This window comes from Lipophrys pholis (assembly GCF_963383615.2).
Source record: "Lipophrys pholis genome assembly, chromosome: 9".
In the NCBI taxonomy this organism is placed as follows: Eukaryota; Metazoa; Chordata; class Actinopteri; order Blenniiformes; family Blenniidae; genus Lipophrys; species Lipophrys pholis.
In genome coordinates, this window is record NC_137639.1 from 14,841,542 (window position 1) to 14,860,214 (window position 18,673).

The 18,673-nt window shown below is 39.1% G+C and overlaps 1 protein-coding gene across 1 annotated transcript in view; it reads left to right on the top strand.

The window, feature by feature from the left end:
* Nucleotides 1–18,673, top strand: part of ulk4 (unc-51 like kinase 4) — a gene marked incomplete at its 5' end in the record, with an annotated part of 69,537 nt that overhangs the window by 22,204 nt on the left and 28,660 nt on the right. The window contains 11 exons of the mRNA XM_080472102.1: nucleotides 3,255–3,416; nucleotides 4,566–4,751; nucleotides 6,223–6,350; nucleotides 10,912–11,045; nucleotides 11,241–11,362; nucleotides 11,582–11,638; nucleotides 12,286–12,337; nucleotides 12,877–12,971; nucleotides 15,804–15,855; nucleotides 16,361–16,559; nucleotides 17,339–17,431. Of these exons, the coding sequence (XP_080328228.1) occupies nucleotides 3,255–3,416; nucleotides 4,566–4,751; nucleotides 6,223–6,350; nucleotides 10,912–11,045; nucleotides 11,241–11,362; nucleotides 11,582–11,638; nucleotides 12,286–12,337; nucleotides 12,877–12,971; nucleotides 15,804–15,855; nucleotides 16,361–16,559; nucleotides 17,339–17,431 (1,280 nt within the window). The remainder of the gene's footprint in view (nucleotides 1–3,254; nucleotides 3,417–4,565; nucleotides 4,752–6,222; nucleotides 6,351–10,911; nucleotides 11,046–11,240; nucleotides 11,363–11,581; nucleotides 11,639–12,285; nucleotides 12,338–12,876; nucleotides 12,972–15,803; nucleotides 15,856–16,360; nucleotides 16,560–17,338; nucleotides 17,432–18,673) is intronic.

The following is an 18,673-nucleotide window of genomic DNA, read 5'->3' on the forward strand; positions in this document are numbered from 1 at the left end:
GAAAACACGTTTAAAATTTTATGAAAGAGCAGAACTTCCCAAAATTGTTATTGAGATGCCGTTGTGACTGTTGCTTTGCCTCATTCTACTGTTTGTTTCATGTTATAATGATTGGGAATATACTCAACAAAATTCCATATTGTATTCTCATGTTTATTTTGTGAAACAACGTTTTCTACCAGTAACCATAGTAGCCTTTTTATGTAATGATAGACTGGTGCTTGAATTATAAGAAGCGAGACACCACTTCATTTCTAAGGTAGAATTTCCACACTGTTATGTGAAATTAAGAATAATTATTATATTTTCTTGAACTTGGCAAAAACTTGTAATGAAACAATATATGTTGACCTCATTGCCAAGTTACTAGGAGAACGACTCTAAAAAAATATATATTTTTAATTTCCGTAAAATTCCCTTTCTGGGGATGTGAGGTTGAACATGAGGCGTTATAATGAGTGTGCTTCTTGGATGAACTTGTTCCTCATACTGGGAGACATGATAATGAGATTAACTTACTCTTCCCTCTCCCTCTCTCTCCTGTATTTCTCTCTGCATCATAATGATGGAATTTCTTGCATGAGCTACTTGTTCCTAACCACATGTAAAGATCTCTCTCTCTCTCTCTCTCTCTTCTCTCTCTCTCTCTCTCTCTCTCTCTCTCTCTCTCTCTCTCTCTCTCTCTCTCTCTCTCTCTCTCTCTCTCTCTCTCTCTCTCTCTCTCTCGCATCACCCCCACCCCCCTTTCCCTGTGTAGTTCCTGGCAGGGCTACAGTCTATTAAACACACAGACAGTGGGTGCTCCCCCGTGGGCTCATTAGTGAGCTGGCCCGCATGGCCTGGGGAATGCTGGAACAGACCATTCCACGAGTTCCCGGAGGGGTGCCAGAGGATTCATTATGCTGTCGTTCAGCGTAGTCCCTTGGTGTTGAATACACAATGTGATGTCCTATATTGGATTAATGGGTTCTTATTTAAGTTATCAGTTAAGATTAGAGTTCCCCTGTGTTTGGCAATGATACATCTGTAGACTGTATAATGTGAAATAACCACTAAACACAGAAAGCTGAAGATTGAGGCGTTGTTGAATGCCAAAAATACATCTGTGTATCCATTTGAGAATCACCATTTTGTGAAGTGCTAAAGTTCAACTTTTTTTAGACACAAGGGTTCCTCTGGATGGCAGGATATTTTGGGCGAGCATTGCATAATGCATGAATTAAGGCAGATGGTGTGAATATTGTTTTTAAACTGGATATTTCACCTGAACGTATAAACACATGAACTCACAATCTGCTCATCGCAGCACAGTGAATGTCGTCAGTTTGTAGTGAAGGATTGTTAAATGATTATGGCAGTAGTGTCAACAGTTACACTGGCTGTAAAAAAATAGCTGCCTTTATATCGCTAAATCCCCATCTGCTGTCAGTAATTAACATAAACTCTGTATTTTTGGCCCAAAGTATGGCTGTCTTAAACAAACTGAGGAGAAAATAGAGATGATGTAGTGCTTGCCATCATTTGGCATACATAAACATAAACACGATGAACATGACTGTGTGGTTCCAGCTGCATGGTGTTTGTTGAAGGAACAAACCAAAACAACTTTACAGGCAGTTAATAGGATTAAAAAAAAACTCGTTTTTGTATTCTGTCACACATGTATTGTTCCTAAGTCCCCAATTTCTCTACAGTTTTATACACAATTAATTAACACAATTAAGTGTCCTTTTTTTTTTTTTTTTTTTAAAGCTGTCTTCTTCTGAGTTTCCATGATGAACTGCCTCCGTGAAATGACATTTCTGCTATTAACATAAAGCTTTAACACACAATATGGCCAACTGTGTTTTATGAATAGACTCCATTGTATCTCATATCTGGGGAGAGTCGCGTCTGACTGATGTAACACAGTGAAACACAATAATAACCTGACAGAGGCAATCACTTCTGTTCTACTTCCTGTCTTTCTCCACAATGACTTTCCTGGAGAAACTAATTTCCTCAGCCACTGAGATTTCATTAGCCCGGTCCCATTGTCTGAGCACAAACAACTATTCTCAACTGAGGCAAAGGTGTGTGGGCATACAGTATACACATAGACACCGCCCAAACATTTGCACACTCTTCCAGGCAGTCAGTGTACCCATGAAACACGCACACACAGCCTCGCTTCCCTTTTTATATTGAAGTGATGTTGAGAGCTAATCTAATTTCCAATTTGGTAATGCATTAGTTTTTAGTACATTGCCGCCGTTTGCTCTTTTCACACACGAACTCATCTAACTTTCAGTTCGTTATCCAAACAATGAACCAGAATTATGGTGTTGTAATGAAACAGTTTTTTAAGTGAATTGGTATTGCACCATCCTCTCACAATGAGGTAATCCCAAGTTTGAATCCGATTGGGGGCCTTTTCGTCTAGTTTGTATGTCTTCTCTGTGTATTTACCAGGCTCTCTCCAGGTATTCATGTCCACATCCCAGAAACATGTGTTTGACATTACCTGGCCACAAGTTCCCTGTAGATGTGAATTTGATTCCAATCACTGTGTTTTTCTATTACAAAACATGTGAAACATTACACCAGGAGGACGAAACATCCTGTTTTTTCTGGAACGTCATTTTGTCACATTGTGTGGGTGTGTGTGTGTGTGTGTGTGTGTGTGTGTGTGTGTGTGTGTGTGTGTGTGTGTGTGTGTGTGTGTATTTGAATAAATCCACAACGATGTCAGGTTTTCAAAGTTTTTCAGTGTTAGGCATGTATTCAAGCTTACCGGCTCTCTGCACAGAATACTATGGTACTTTGTTGTATGTGACATAAATTGAGTGAACTTTGACTATAGTTTAAAGAGTTGCAAGGCCTTGAATTGACAAACATAACAGACATCCAGCAACTAGCTGTTCCTAAAATGTATTAAATGTACTATCACACAGTGGCTGCTGTTCACAGAACTCTGGCCTCATTCATCTAAACAATATGCAAAGTGGGGTCATTGAAGTCAGTGTCACTGTGATGGTGTTTTATCTGGTTTCCCAAACTGATTTGACCATCTGTCTGGACTCTATTTGTGTTTGCTTATGCTTGGACTGGTGAAGCTAGACAATTGGATTGGCATTGTAGTTAGTAGTTATTTCATCTGTTGTAGGCTATACCATTGTTTTCATGAAGGAGAAACACCACACATGTATCAACTGTATTGATTTTCCTTCTGTGTTTTGGTTAATTGTATTTGTGTTTGTGTGTCTGTCTCACAGGATGATCCCATAGTTCATCAAATGGCTGCGAAAGCTGTGGGGAACATTGCCACAACTGTGTCTGATCCCTTCCACAGTCTGGTTACCACAGAACTTGGCTCGGCCCTGTGGTACCTGTTTACTCACTCCAATGTGGAGGCTGTCAGAGTCACGGCCATTTCTGTAAGTTCATATGCTCTCACACATTTATACACGCGTGGGTTTAAATAAGTTTTGGGACCTGATTAATATAATTTTTTTTCATTTAATAATCAGGGGTATGCAATTGCATTTATGACACAACTAACCACATCTGAATCATCATCATCATCATCATCATCATCATAATTTGATAAAAGAAGCAGGACTTTTTAATTCACACATTCTTTGCCAGAAGAAGGAATTCCATGATAAAGTAATTCATGTTAATTGATTGGTATCTTTTAAACTTCCAAAGTCAAGAAAACAATCAAGTGTTCTTTAAGTAAAGAAAACAAACAAAAACCTACTGAGGACTAACATTAACATCGGCTCTGTCGTCTGTTAGAGCAGCGACTGAGATGACACTCAAAACTTGATTTGCTTCAGTGGTATGCAAATACGCTTATCCAACACTTCGATCCAACACTTTTTTGGATAGAAATTTTTCCATCCATCTCACTTTTTTCATGCCTCACCTGCTATTGTGCCCCGCGCATATGATGTTATTGGTATACTGGGAACGGAAAGGAACTTTCTCGGGTGCACCACGTGTTCAGAATGTAAAAAATAAAGCATGATAAAGACAGTATTTTTCTGTAATCAATGATGGACACAAAAGTCCTTGTGTAAATATATATAAGACCCATTGTTTTATGTTATGCAAACACTCGCAGCTCCAACACTTTGGCATTGAAAAGGAAACTGTTTTCACAAACAGATAAGAAAACAGTTTTTCACAAATATCACGCAAGATTAAAGCAATGGAATTAGACTTTCCCGGTCTGCTTGTACACTCTGACTACATCCATTGACCAATCATATATAATTAAATGAATAATGCAGAAAAGGGAAATTTAGAATTCCTTTTTAAAAATGCGGTAGCTACCCACAACTGTATCTCCTATATCTTAATGGATAAAGATGAAGAGCATGCAATGAGGCCAAATCAACATCCACTTGTCAGACTCTAAATCAAATACATTTCTTTGTTCCTGGCTCTGTGCTTTGAATTACTAAAACATTTGTAGGTCTTTCACCATTCCTCTTATATATGTTGGAAAGATGCTCCTCCTAAACCCTCCAACATTATCGGCTTTAAAAAGGACTGTGCATGTGTGTTTGTTTTTTCAGGCTCTTTCTAGGTTAACCCGGGTGGTCCCGGCAGTCTTCTTGACAATAATTGACACCTGTGGCCCTGTGACCATCTTAGAGGCCATAGGCAGAGCAGGGGCCAGGGTGCAGCAGCACCTGCTCACTGCTGTGACCACTGCCCTGCTCACATCACGGGTCCAAACACATCGCTTCTCTCAGAGCAAGGTATGTATACACACTCAGAAACACCAAAAATAACTAATCAAACTATTCTGCCGTTTTAATGCAGTATTTAGCTGATATTAACACCGCAGTATTTGATAGACATTTGGTTGGAAACATCACGGCTTTGTACTGTTTTGCTTTTTAGAGTAAACGTGAGGCGTTTTCTAATGAGGAGGTTTTCATACTGTGTGCAAAGGATGAACACACTGCTGGATAACTACACAGCAACATGAAGAGACAAACAAAACTTGCCTTAAACTCTTGAAGTCTTACTGTTGTGCTACCTCTATTTTACCCCCTCTTCCACGCAGTTCATGAACTACTGCTGAACTCTGCAAGAACTAATTTGTCAGGAATTGCTTATTTAATTTTTCATAAGACAGCCCATCTCCTGTGTATGTGATGTGCTAATCTTAGTAAGGCAGAGGGGCTGAAATTGATATGAAGGTTTGTAACTTGGAGTCTACCATTGGTAATTGACTCTGAACTGAATTTATTTGCATTGAGCATTTCCAATTTAACACCAGAATACAAACTTAGTACTTCAACTCTGCTCTAATTATACACTGATATGCATTCACCCAAGCCCCCCCCCCCCCCCCCCCCCACCATGCACGCACACACACACACACACGCTCCCCTGGCACAAAGACAGACAGTCCAAGAGTTTGTTTACACAGAACTCTGTGTCTGTCTGTGTGTGTGTGTGTGTGTGTGTGTGTGTGTGTGTGTGTGTGTGTGTGTGTGTGTGTGTGTGTGTGTGTGTGTGTGTGTGAGAGAGAAAATGACGGTGTGTGTGCATGCACCATCGCAGACGCTAATTTGTTGAGTGTGTCGGTATCTGGGCTAATTGGCTGAATGAACACACTGCAGCCTTCTACTTCAGCAAAGCATCATGGGTAGTGGGGAGGGACTTATCAGCAAGGCACACACTGCAGGGCTTTGAAATTAATTAACTTGGTGTGTAACTCCATAAACACACACGCATGTGCGTGCTTTCACACAGCCGTCAGGGACACACACTTTCAGTCGTGTGGCGCTGGTGATAATGATAATGGTAATGAATGTTGGTTGGTCAAATTTTTTCCTCCAACCAGTTACTGCTGCTAAGTGAACGGCAGCCTGAAGTAGCTCTAGGCATACAAGTTTGTGTGTGTGTGTGTGCATATTAAGTGTTGACGTGGAGTCTGAGCTGATTAGGTTTTAGTCTGTCTGTTCATGGATTTTCAGAAAGTTTTGTATGAATTTGAATACTGCTCGGGAAGCTGGTAAGTTAGGAATATTCTCATATAGAATGATGATGCAATTTAGGGTCACCAACTAACCTAATATCCATTTTTTGGGAATGTGGGACTAAACTGGAGTAGCTCGAGAACCCCCATTAGCTGATTCCTTACATCACAATGTACACCTGCAGAATAAATCTCAGTAAATCTTTCACTACTCTCATTCACATGTTTGCATTTTACAGGAAGTGGTGTCAAAGGTGCTGCGCGTTCTGGAGAGTCCATCCACAGTAACAAGAGCTAAAGCACTGCTGCTGCTCCTGCTACTCATACAGGACAACACACACACTCTGCTTTACTGCTGTCATCAAAGGTACTGAAAATACAACGTTCACTCACAAATAATGTGTGCCTTTCAGGAAAACAAAGGAAAAAACAAGTTTTCAGACGAGGTAACAACTAGACTTGTTGGAATTGCAACTGGCACGTTAAACTGATCGAATCTCACGTGTTGTGTCATCATAAAAACAAACCAAAAAAAAAAATGCAGTTAGAAATAAACTGGAATTCTCTTCGAAGCACTGTGGCAAGCATTGTGATTTGACTGTAAATGTGAGCTCCTCGGTAGAAACTGAACATTAACGTGACCTATCTAGAACAGCCAGAGCTCTGCGAGGTATTGTGATAACCAGATGCAAGGATGCTGCAAGTTTGAAAAATAATTTCATTTTGTCATTTACAGCCACACTCTGCTTAATTGTACGGTGTTGCACCATAGTGATAATCCGTGTATCCCGCTCGAGGGTGATGCGCCTCTCTTAACTTTGTACATTTCTCCATGCACCCTCCTACTGTCTAACCGTGCTCAAATTTAGCCCCGTGAAGCTCAGTGTTCACTCAGCCTGTCAGACCAGTGGCTAATTAGTTTCTCTGGAATGTAGTTGCCTCATGTTCACACACAGACTGAACTGTCAGACAACAAACAAGTAGCATTTGTGAATTTCATTTCAGGGTGGGATTTCCCTTTAATTATTTAGCTGTATGCAGTATGAGAGTATGTTGCCTTACTCAGCCACACCAGAACAAAAGCTACATTTCCTCTGCAGTGTAGTGGTGCAAATAAAATAAAAAAAAACTCTTAGTCTGGAAAGCTGTAAAGCTAATTTGATGGGAACTAGTACGCCAATACACAGCTTTGTGTAGATACTTTGACAGCTACTGTTGGTAAATAAGAAAATATTATGTGACATGTAGCATCTGCTGGTTCGAGAGTCAAGCCATTCTGTCACACGGGTTAAACCAATTGTACTAATTGTATAATTATATATATATTATTATATGTGAGAAACATGTTTTGATGTTCAGATTGTTTCAGCCATGCTACCACACAACAGCTGTTCATTTCTTGATTAGAAAACATCAATACTTTTCACAAGCCCTGTCTTGTTGTGTTTATATATAACAGACCAAAATATATGTTTTCATTCAAAGGTTAGAAAGCCAAAAAAGAAAAGCGACATTTGATTGACTTAGTGTGTACTACTACTACTACTACTACAGTAAACTGAACTGATACTCGCCTCATTAAATAATTGAACCAGCAAATCTTACGATGCATAATTCTAAGGAGTGATTTATCTTGAATCGGATGTTTCCTATTCTGATGCAAGCACTTTTTGAACATAGTTCAACTGAGTTATCTGCTACCTAAAGCAGATCGCTTTTAGAAAGGACACTCCTTCGTGAAAATGCTGCCTGGGGTTGTTGGCAGTGCGGTTGTACTCTGGGTAACCTTTGTGTTAACTAGCACAGCAGCTGTGGGAATGATAATATAAATGTATGTACCCAAGCTCTTTAATTTATGCTGCTGTATGTTGTAACTTTACAGCAACTTCAAATGGTTCATTTATTGGTTGCCCTGTGATTCACCCCGCAATGCAACTGTCAACTTTATATATATGTAAAGTTTATATGCGTGTGTGTGTGTGTGTGTGTGTGTGTGTGTGTGTGTGTGTGTGTGTGTGTGTGTGTGTGTGTGTGTGTGTGTCTGTATACAGTTCATATAAACCCAGTTAGCATTTTACTTTGAAATAAAAGCCCCAGAGTGCTGACATATGGATCCTTATAACATCCATGTTGCTGTGTGTCTTCTCCCTCTTTCTTTTGTTGCCAATTTATTATTTTCTTTTTTTCATTGAGATCTTTTTTTTTCTTTCACTGATATTGTTCCTTGACATTTCATACATGTGAATGGCCAGACACACCTCTTCATAAAAGAGCATGATTGGGGTTATTTGGAATGGGAATTTATGACAAGTGAGATTCATTCCCCTTTGTTTTTACATTTTCTAATCTGAGAAAACATAAATGAATAACTAAAGTGCTAATCTGATTATGCCACCTAATTATCTTTTGTTTTCCATTATTGTAGAATGAAAGCTTAAGTAATAAGAGTGTTTCTTAAATTAAGAATGCAATACATTTATATATATATATTTATGGAAAATATACATTCAAAAATTGGCATCAGTGCAGTTTGACTATAATCGATCAATCTTTTTCACTCCAGTAAAAATAATACAAAGCATTCTCACATCCTAATGCCCTTAACGTTATATAATATATTTTCCTTGTACATTCCTGCCACTGTAATGTAGAAAACATTATGAAAGAAAATGAAAAATTAGGAACTTCTTTTGTCTTATTCTGGATCTTTGCAGTTGGGCTCAACATTTTTTCACACACACACACACACACACACACACACACACACACACACACACACACACACACACACACACACACACACACACACACACACACACACACACACACACACACACACACACACACACACACACACACACACACACTCGTATTCTCCAGTGCAACTGTCCTCTCGCTTGCTCTCCCTCTGTTAACTGAGTTAGAGCTGTCAGAGTTGACCTGCCTGTCTCTCTCCCACTGAGCACCCTGCATGACTCAACCGCACGCACACAGGCCTTTTCCTCAGTTTTCTTGCTCTCACTGTGGCACATTGTGTTTAATTAGCTCCTCTGTACCATGAAAGTCAGTGTGTGTGTGATATTTTTTTTCCGTTCTTCATGAAATGCTCGCACAGGTCTCACTGAGCAAGATTGCCATTGGGAGAGAAATGTGATGGCTTTCAACAGATTCAGTCACATGCACACACACAGTGGGCCACTTGTAGGTCAGCAGTGTGTGAGTACTTTGTGAATCTCCCACAGTGACTGGCAGAGAGGTTGCAAGTTTGTCTCTCTTTATTTAGCAGTCTGGAAAGATGACCGCAAGGTTTGGACAGTCGCCTGGTTAACCAGTTTGGTTCAAACTGAAGTCTCTATTAAACTTGTTCATTTCACTTTATCTATTGTAATACATTGTTTCCCTTAATATGATGATCACAATTTCTCATTTTGAGCACCATTTGTAAACTGGGTTTTAGCATGACTGGGACATGTTCCGATTCCTTTCTTTGAGCATTTTTTTTTTATTCCTTGTTTAATTTATTTTTGTGTAGAAATGACTAAATACATTATCCTATAATCCTTCATTATCAATTTACCATACATCTCATCACAAAAGTTATTGTCATGTGAATTAACTCTCGTTAACAGAATATCAAAAAAACGGTCTAATTGGACACAAACACAAAAAATAAATAAATGTGGGTTTGAAAAAAGGCTTCCATTTGATGAAATACAAGTCAACATGAGCCATATATTACATGGGGTTTTGTTATAGCCGGAAGGGCTAAATCTCCTGCTCTCAATGGAAAAAAGTTGACTGTTGTTGACTCATAGATTGTTCACGCACTGCACAGTCACTGCTTGAGTTATGAAGTGAAATTAAATTAAATGCCACAGCATTACCATTCAGGGAAAGCCTGATTTGGAATGAATGCTCGCCTCCAGGTTTGCTATAAATTTAACGCTTCAAACTTCTGTATAGATCTCTTACTTTGATGACACCAACCAGGTAATTCTAAAGTGGCTGTCTATTCATGGAAAGGTTGTTCCTTGCAAACATTCAAGACAACCATTTTTGTAATCAGTCTATACATGAATGGATTTAATCAACACGTTTTGAGTCTTTCTCAATGAAGGCCCAAGGTTATACTGGGACTTAATTTGAATATGACAAACTAATGGCTAAGGTTGTTTTTTTTCTTTTTTTCTTTTTGTATCAAACACGTAACATGAATGTAAGCACAATGAGAGTAATCTGAAACACTGGACAGTATAGTAACTGTTGCAAGGTTGGATTTTCTCTAACTGTGCAGCTTGAATGTTAATTTTTTTTTATTCAACATTATGAGGAAAAACACTGAATTTGTAATTCCCTTTGCTCCCACTCTACAGCGTGGAATCAATATTTGTTAACTAATATGACCTCTCTGAATTCCTGCATGTGTCTGCGTTCGTTCGTCCTTGTGCTCGCTCACGCTCGTGCGCACGCGCGCGTGTGTATGTGTGTGTACTTGCGTGCACTGCTACACATCTGTGGGTGTGCTGGAGTGTTGTAATGAATATCAGTTAGTGGTGGTAACCTTTCCTCCTTGCTCTGAATTTGTGAATAGAATAATATTGATTACCGTTCAATAGACACGGTAGAACGAGAATAAAAATCTTCGGGAGCTGTCTCCCTTGCTCCTGGATGACCCTTTTGTTCCTTATTTTCACACGTCTTGTCAAGAATTTTACAGCCTAATAACAATTATCTCTTAATTTGTTTGCAAAATCTCACTGTTTAAATGTTAATCGTTTAGTTGATACTGCCAAACATCTCAAACTGAGTGCAGCTGAAATACACATGCTGAGATCTAACAGCAGTGCAACAAACAGATAAAACTGGGTTGTCTATTTGGAGCAGTGTAATGTCAAACATTTATTTTTTTGTCTGTCCTTTCTGCCTAGGCTTGTAATGTACTTGGAGAGAGACCTACGCAAAGCCACTCCTCTAAGAGAGAATCCCGGCCAATCAGCATACCTGACTCAATGCCTGGACTTAGCCGTTGCATATCTGAGTGGCATTGCTCCAGTTATAATGGGTAAACTAACAAACTCGTACACATATGTGAAAAATGGTTCTGTTTATTTTTTTAATGCATTTTTTTGTTTAGATATGAAATTAGTTCCCATTTTGTTTTTGTGGAATAAATTATAATGCTATCATTTATTTTTTTGTTGGCCCTATTATATGTATTTTACTCAGATTACTTCCTGTTCTTGTCTTGTTTCACTAGAGGATACCTTATGTACGTTACGAGTCGTGATTGGAAGGAAACACCCATCGACAGCTCAAAGCAGACAGCTTAAACAAACACTGCCGACATTATCCGTGGTGCAGGGACTTTGTTCATCTCAGGTAACAGGAACCAAAATCATTTGGACTCAAATGTCTACCTTTTTGTCTCCAGGTTTTCCCAATATAGATTGTGTCTTAAACAACAATACCATCCCTATTATGACACATTGAATTTCCGGGAGAAACCAATGAAGCCCTTGTATCCCTTTGATGGTTGATACAGAGATGTATCGCCCTGTTATCATTACAGTATCTGTGTTACCTTCTCTCACCTGATAGGTCTTCAGATGTCAAATCGTAACTAAGGACTTTCTGACTCAGATTGGATCCCTGCTGGTAAGTGCTCATGACTCAGCGTCCCAACCATCATGTCAGATTAATGGAAAACAAAAGTTTTGTTTTGTTTTCATCAGTGGATTCATGGATATAAATCATTTCCATGAGTCAGATTTTGTGCAAACCTCCCAGCAAATTCAAGCAATTGAAACAACTGACATTAGATCAAATGTTTCCATTGCAATGTTGTCAATATGTGCTTTGCAAATAGAAACACTGATCTGGAATAAAAAACATCCAGATTATTTGGACTGCTACATATTTTTCTTGTTAAGGATCTGCGCCCAAAAAAGTGTATAAAATGCCGTAGTGCCTAGTAAACAGACATTTACATGAATACCAAAAGAAGAAAATATTCAGCTCATGGAGTCTGAAGTTCAGGAGTTGAAACATAATTGAAGAGGAAAACATGAAGAATATTATTCTATATTCTATTCTCTATTCTTTATATTCGCTCTATTCAATAATGAGCAACAAACATTATAATATTTTTGATAGTGTTCTCCAAGGCCTTTATTGCTATCACTTCTTTGCAAATAATCTCTAACCAGAGAGCAAGATTTATTTATCAGGTTATCCACCAGATTTGCTGAAGTTTTTCTGGTTTTTTTTTTACTTATGCAATCTATGATTTCTCTTTATACCAGAACTGCATTGTTTCTGTAGAGTCAAACGAAACAAACATAACCAGTGCTGTGGGTGAGTAAACTGTTACTGTTGTTTTTACTGCAATGATCATTTTTCAAACAAACTAGTGCCATTTTCTATGTGGTTAGTGTCTTTCTCCTATACGTTTGTTCATCATTATTCATAAATCATTGTCTTCCATGTTATGCCACTTAAGACTTAACAGAATGCTCCAACTATTAAACAGTCCTATTAGTCCTATTAAGTAACCTTTAAGTCTTGAAATAAATAATCATTATATGAAGGTGGTAAGTAGAGATGCAAGTACAGTACAAACCCTGGAGAGACTGATGTCATGTTGAATTTCAAGTGGACAACACAAAGTGCTATAGGGCTGGGCCAGCCATCTCACCTATCTGAATCAATTGAAGAGGTTTAGTGACTTACTAAAAGTTGCTAAAATATTATAACGTCAACACTGATCCAGAGGTGAAACCCATAAAGAAAATCCAGCAGTGTTTGTAGGTTAAACCGCTCATCATGAAGGTCATTCTTTCATTTGAATGAAAACCTGATTCAGTAGCGCCGAATGCTTTTTGATTCTCCATTAGGCATAGCAACATGTGAAGAGTTGATTAGAACGACTCTGTCCATTGTGGAGCTCCTGAGTCAGCACCACGCTGTCATCACTCCATATGATCATGTTGTAAGTATGCATGCAAACTCGTCAGCCATTGGCTTTACTGTCATCGATGCACTGCCTGTGTGTTTGAGTGTCTATCGGTCTGTCTGTCTCTGTGACTAACTGGCTGTCTGACTGACTGCCTGTCTGCTGAGAGTTTAGTAAAGCAATATAGGACAGGTATCTTGTGATATTCAACAAATGTCAGCACATTACCTCTGACGGGAGTTTGGAGACAACCTGTCATCATCCTGATATTCTGTTGCACTTCTGCAACTGTCAGACTGTCAACATAGATTGTTTCTCTTTTCCCATTTAGAAACAAAAGTACAATAACCACATAACTTTGATTGCATAGGAATTTTGCAGAAAATAAATGACGACATTTAAAACAAAATGCATGTTGGGGTGCTATATGTGAAGATACAGCTTGTGCTCATTTTGTAGGGTGACCCTTGGTATTCAGTACGTGTCTTCCAGTCTACTAAAGTTTGGTGATCAGAAAACAGAAGGTCAACTTGTAAGCTATTAGACGAGACACTAATCAACTATTGAACCAACAGAAGTGTGTGTGTGTGTGTGTGTGTGTGTGTGTGTGTGTGTGTGTGTGTGTGTGTGTGTGTGTGTGTGTGTGTGTGTGTGTGAGAGTGTGTGTGTGTGTGTGTGTGTGTGTGTGTGTGTGTGTGTGTGTGTGTGTGTGTGTGTGTGTGTGTGTGTGTGTGTGTGTGTGTGTGTGTGTGTGTGTGTGTGTGTGTGTGGGCATACAAGGATGTACATGGGAAAGGACAATGAGATTGTGTTTAATGACTATTGACTTATGGAAGTAGAGGAAAGCAGGATGCAGACAGGCTGGAGGGAAAGAAAAGAAAACACGAGGAATAGAAGAAGAGGCAGGAGCAAAGAGAAGACTTGCTGCTACTGACAGTCAATAACACAGGAAGACACTTTAATTACCCTAGTCAGCTCAGATTAACTTTTATTGCCCGTTGGACAAGGACATGTTTCAGGTAGTTTACGTCTTGGAATCTTAATAAAGAAAGAAGTTCTCTGTCTGAGTTGTCACCATAACTCTCTGAGTTCACTGAAGTCATTTTATAATGTCATTTGGGACTTTTCTTTTTAACTGTCTAACGAAGTAGAGTATTTCAACTTTATTTATGTGAAAAGAATTCAGAATTGAAAGGAATTCACTCGGACTGGCTGTTGATTAAAAGCCTTTAAGCTCTCTGATGGGAAACCGTGTTAACATTTTGTTGAGAGCAAATACTGGTGAGCTCTGCAAGTGCGTCGTCAAACACACATCTGTCATTATTCATGGCATTATTCCTTGAAATATGCACTTTAGAATCAGGATTGAATTGTCATTGTTTAAAAACAACAGGGAAATGTTTAGCAGCTGGAGCAGAGAGTTCAAGATTAAGACTCATTATGGCTCCTTTGCGGTATTAGAGGTTTTTAGTCTATTTGTTGGTGCTTTGAGAAAGTCTGTGTCTCTTTCCATGAGGTACATTTTGTAGTCGTTCAGTGTATGTAACTGTCTCTGAGGGAAGGTCGTGGTCTGGTTATGATGTGCTCTGTCACCCCTACCACCTTCCACAAGTCCAAGATCATGTTGCAGCAGGAGGCGCTCCGTGGTTGACTCATAGAATTTTATCTGCGTTTAGGATATAAGGTTACTTCTTTTTTTTTGTTTAATTTCCACTCTTTTTAAAGCCATTTTATCTACAATATACAGAAGAAGGATATATGTTTCTTTTCCCAAGAATACCGATGCACAGTTTTATCCATTCAGAAGTTCATGCACCCATACATCAATCCATCCATAAATCCAATCATCCATACATTTATTCTTGCCGCCTGCTTTACTCAGAGTAGGACTGGAGGCTATTCATTCCCACTGACACTGGGTAAGAGGCAGGTTACCCTCCAGAAACAGCAAAAGTGAATTAATACATTTTGGCTTATGTCTTGTGTGGATGTGATGTGCATAAAACACTATTAACACATGCATTGTACACAATCTGCATGCGACATATAGGGAATTTCTCAATTTCTTTTTTACAGCAGTAAAGAGAAACTACCTTAGATTCACCAATGGACATCAGACACATGGTGAAACAGCCGAAACAGAAAAAATAAAATAAAAAATGGGGACAAGAAAGGATTTCAGAAATGGGATGGACATGCTGCCCATCGTACTGAGTTCAGAGAGAATGCACCAAGCCGCCTCACTTAGACACACACACGGACACGCACACACTCCATCCAGTCTTTTGATGGCTGTGATATTAATACAGAGACCATTAAGTGGTGGACAACATCCTTTGTAGTTTTATTCCTCTGCTTTCAATGCAACAACCTCACACACTCTCGCAGCATTAGCGTTGTTTCTATGGTAATATTAGTAATCATGCAAATTAATGCAATACAGATTCATCTCTAAATAAGGGCTTAGACAGTTATGGAAGTCTATGTTTGTGTGTGAATATGTGTGTGCATGTGTGTATTTGATCAAAGAAATCCTTCAACAGTGCATTTCCAGAATAATTTGATCCTCTTTGACAGTAGTTTTTGGTTGATACCTACAGCATTAATATAAATCCATGTTTCTTCTTATATTCACTCCAAAAATACATTATTTCCTGTTTTCTGACATACTGTATGTTAAATAAGATGTTAGAGAACTGAGACTATGTGAACGTACGTACTATCGAAATGAGAGTAATTAATTTCAGATTGTATCACATTGGTATTATCTCACCGTAGTACTCAACAGCGTCTCAGATTATATTATGATCAATGATCATCACGAGATGATTTCTTAACAGGGTTTGTGTCTGTTAATGTCCTCTTAAGGTTGTGGATGCCATCCTGCCTCCTCTGACTTCACTGGTTTTCAGCAGAAATGGTACGTGCGGTGGGTAATTTTGAAGAGGGATTACAAAGACATTTTCGGAGAGGTTATAATAGAAAAGAAAAAGTGAGGAAAATATTGCATTTGGGAAATGTTGAAATGTAGGTGAAGATGAAGAATACCCAAAGAGTAGATTTTCTCTCATTCATACAGAGATTATACTGTAGGGACATTTGTGCAATAACAACAGAAGAACTTATATGATACAGGACGAGGAAGTCAAGGCAGCTAAACCTGAGTAAAATAAGAAATACCTCCAGTAATACACTTTGATGTCAAGTGGAAAAAACAAATACAAGATTTCACTTCAATCTTTAAATTTGTAATCCTCAATTGTTTATTAGCATGTGGTGTTTGACCCTGTTTGGCCTTTTGGGTCATTCACTTTGAGTTTCATTGTTACTTGTCATCCCTTTGATTCCTCTCCTGAGCCTGTTACTGTTTAAGCATGTTTGTATAATATTCATGTTACAGGGTTTTCTTGTGTCGTGTTTTGCAGTGGAGTGGACGGTGTTTGTTTTGAGGGTGCTGTCTGAAATCAGTTTGGTGCTGCTGGTCCAGGATGATGGTGGCTTTGAATATTCTGAAGAAAGAGCAATTGAAACAAAAGAGGAAGAAGGACGAATGGCAAAAAGAAGAAATGATGGAACCTGCTGCAGCCAAATGACATCTGTCATCACAGATTTGTTGTTTCCCAGGTCCGTCCACTTTAAAGTAGCAGCCTGACATTGTTTCTGGATTTCTCTTTAATCTTGTTTTGTACAAAAACAAACAGACAGTGACACCACAATTGAACTTAGGTAAATAATGATCAAAATGTTTTTTCGCCTATGGTTTTATGCCAAATGTGGTCCTATCATTTAACGTGATTTCCTTTGAATAGCTTTGACAAACAAGCATTTTATTTGTATAGCCTCACTGTTGAGTCAAGATCTCCACTCCTGTTAGAGGTGTGACCTCTTTCACCAGGCAGTGGCCAGGTATAACAGGTCTCTGAGTCAGCCCAGGACCCGGTGGAGATATTATATCCAGATGAATGTCATGATGTTTTGTGCGCAACACAACAGAATAATAACACAAAATATGATGTTGTTGTTTGTGGTGTATTTGTCTCTCTCATCTTTCCATATCTACTATGTGTGTATATATACTGTCTTTTCTTATAACATTGACTTAGTTTATATTTGCACGGCTTTTTCATGTTGAAACTCTTGCTCACTTTTATTTTCACCTCCTCCTCCTCCTCCTCTTCTTCCTCCTCAGACTCACATTCCCCTCAGTCTCTTCCCCTGCTCCTCTTCTCATATTTTCTTTCCTCTCCTTCTCCTATTATAACTCTAGTTTTCCCCTCCCCCTCTTCTCCACTCCTCTCTCCAGATCTGTTCTAGTTTACACTCTGTTACTAATGATCAGAACAGTGCATTAATTATTAACGGTATGAAAGCCAAATGTTGTACTCAGATATTTTTACGTCTAGGTACGAGTCTCTTCTTCGAGCAGCAGAGCCCATCCCGCTCTACGCACTCAAGCTGCTGGTATCCATGACTGAACACAGCATTGACATCTGCAGGTAGTGTGCGCCTAATCATTTACACACAATTAATCACACACACACACACACACACAAATAACAAAAGGCTCGTATTTCACTCTAATGCCAAATTCCGACATCAAGTGTCCTCGTAGGATCCCACCGTGGAGACTACTGAAAACTGTAATGATTAACATTTAATGTGCAAAGTACGTTTACTTTATAATCCATCATTCTCATTGGGTAGCATTGAAATAGTTTGCAGACAAAGCAGGCGCACATACAAATACACACAGGCATGTTTTAGCTATTCTGCGTGTAATATTTTAATGCCAAGGCCAAGGAGCTCCAGTTCAGCCCAGTGAATCATTCACTGCCACACGCACGCACGCACGCACTTGCCACCTGCACAGAAGCGAACACAATGACACTTAATAAAAGCAGTGATTTATTTGCCTCATGCTGGATACAGTTTTATATACAAATGATCATTTGTTTGTTGATGTAGCTGAGACACATTCACAACTAATAGCAAAGCACGGCTGCACCTCTGTTGATGATCTGCATTCAATAAGACCCTTTTCACCTCTCCCACCGCCTGTATTTTTTTTTTCATTACTAATCAGTTTTGTGACAGCCGTACGGTGCTCGATTGGCTGCGATGTGTAAACTCTTGACATGTTGTGCTGATATGTCTTGGCACACTTGCTGCTCCTGAAGAGCTGCGCTTGGAAATGTGATGCACGCTCTTTAAATATACAACACTAAGACAAAATTATTGCTGGCGTTGAAGTAGCATTCACTACTGCATAATATGGAAGTAATTCACTATTCAGGTTTTTAAAAACATGTCCTGAGAAAGCGGGCGTCTGACACTAAATAAAAAGAGGCAATAGTGTCTGGCTGTTGTGCCTGAAAAAAATCTGCTGATTCCTTGTCTGAACATTAGATGATTCGTGTGCGTGTGTTTGTGCGTGTGTTTGTGCGTGTGTTTGTGCGTGAGCGCGTGTGTGTGTGCGTGTGTGTCAGGTATGTTTGATAGATGTGTTCTGACAGCAGCTGTCAGTAAGTCTTGATTTTCTGGTCATCTGTCTTCTCTTTTCCGCTATTGACAGAGATAGAAAGTGAGAGTGAGACGAGACGGGGGAGAGAGAGAGGGAGGGAGGGAGAGACAACGAGAAAAGACAGGTGGATGAAGGTGTGAAAGGAAGGGTAGATTCGGGGTCGTAAAAAGATATGAAGAGGTTGAGAGAGACAGGAGGAGGAAATTGAAGACCTGAG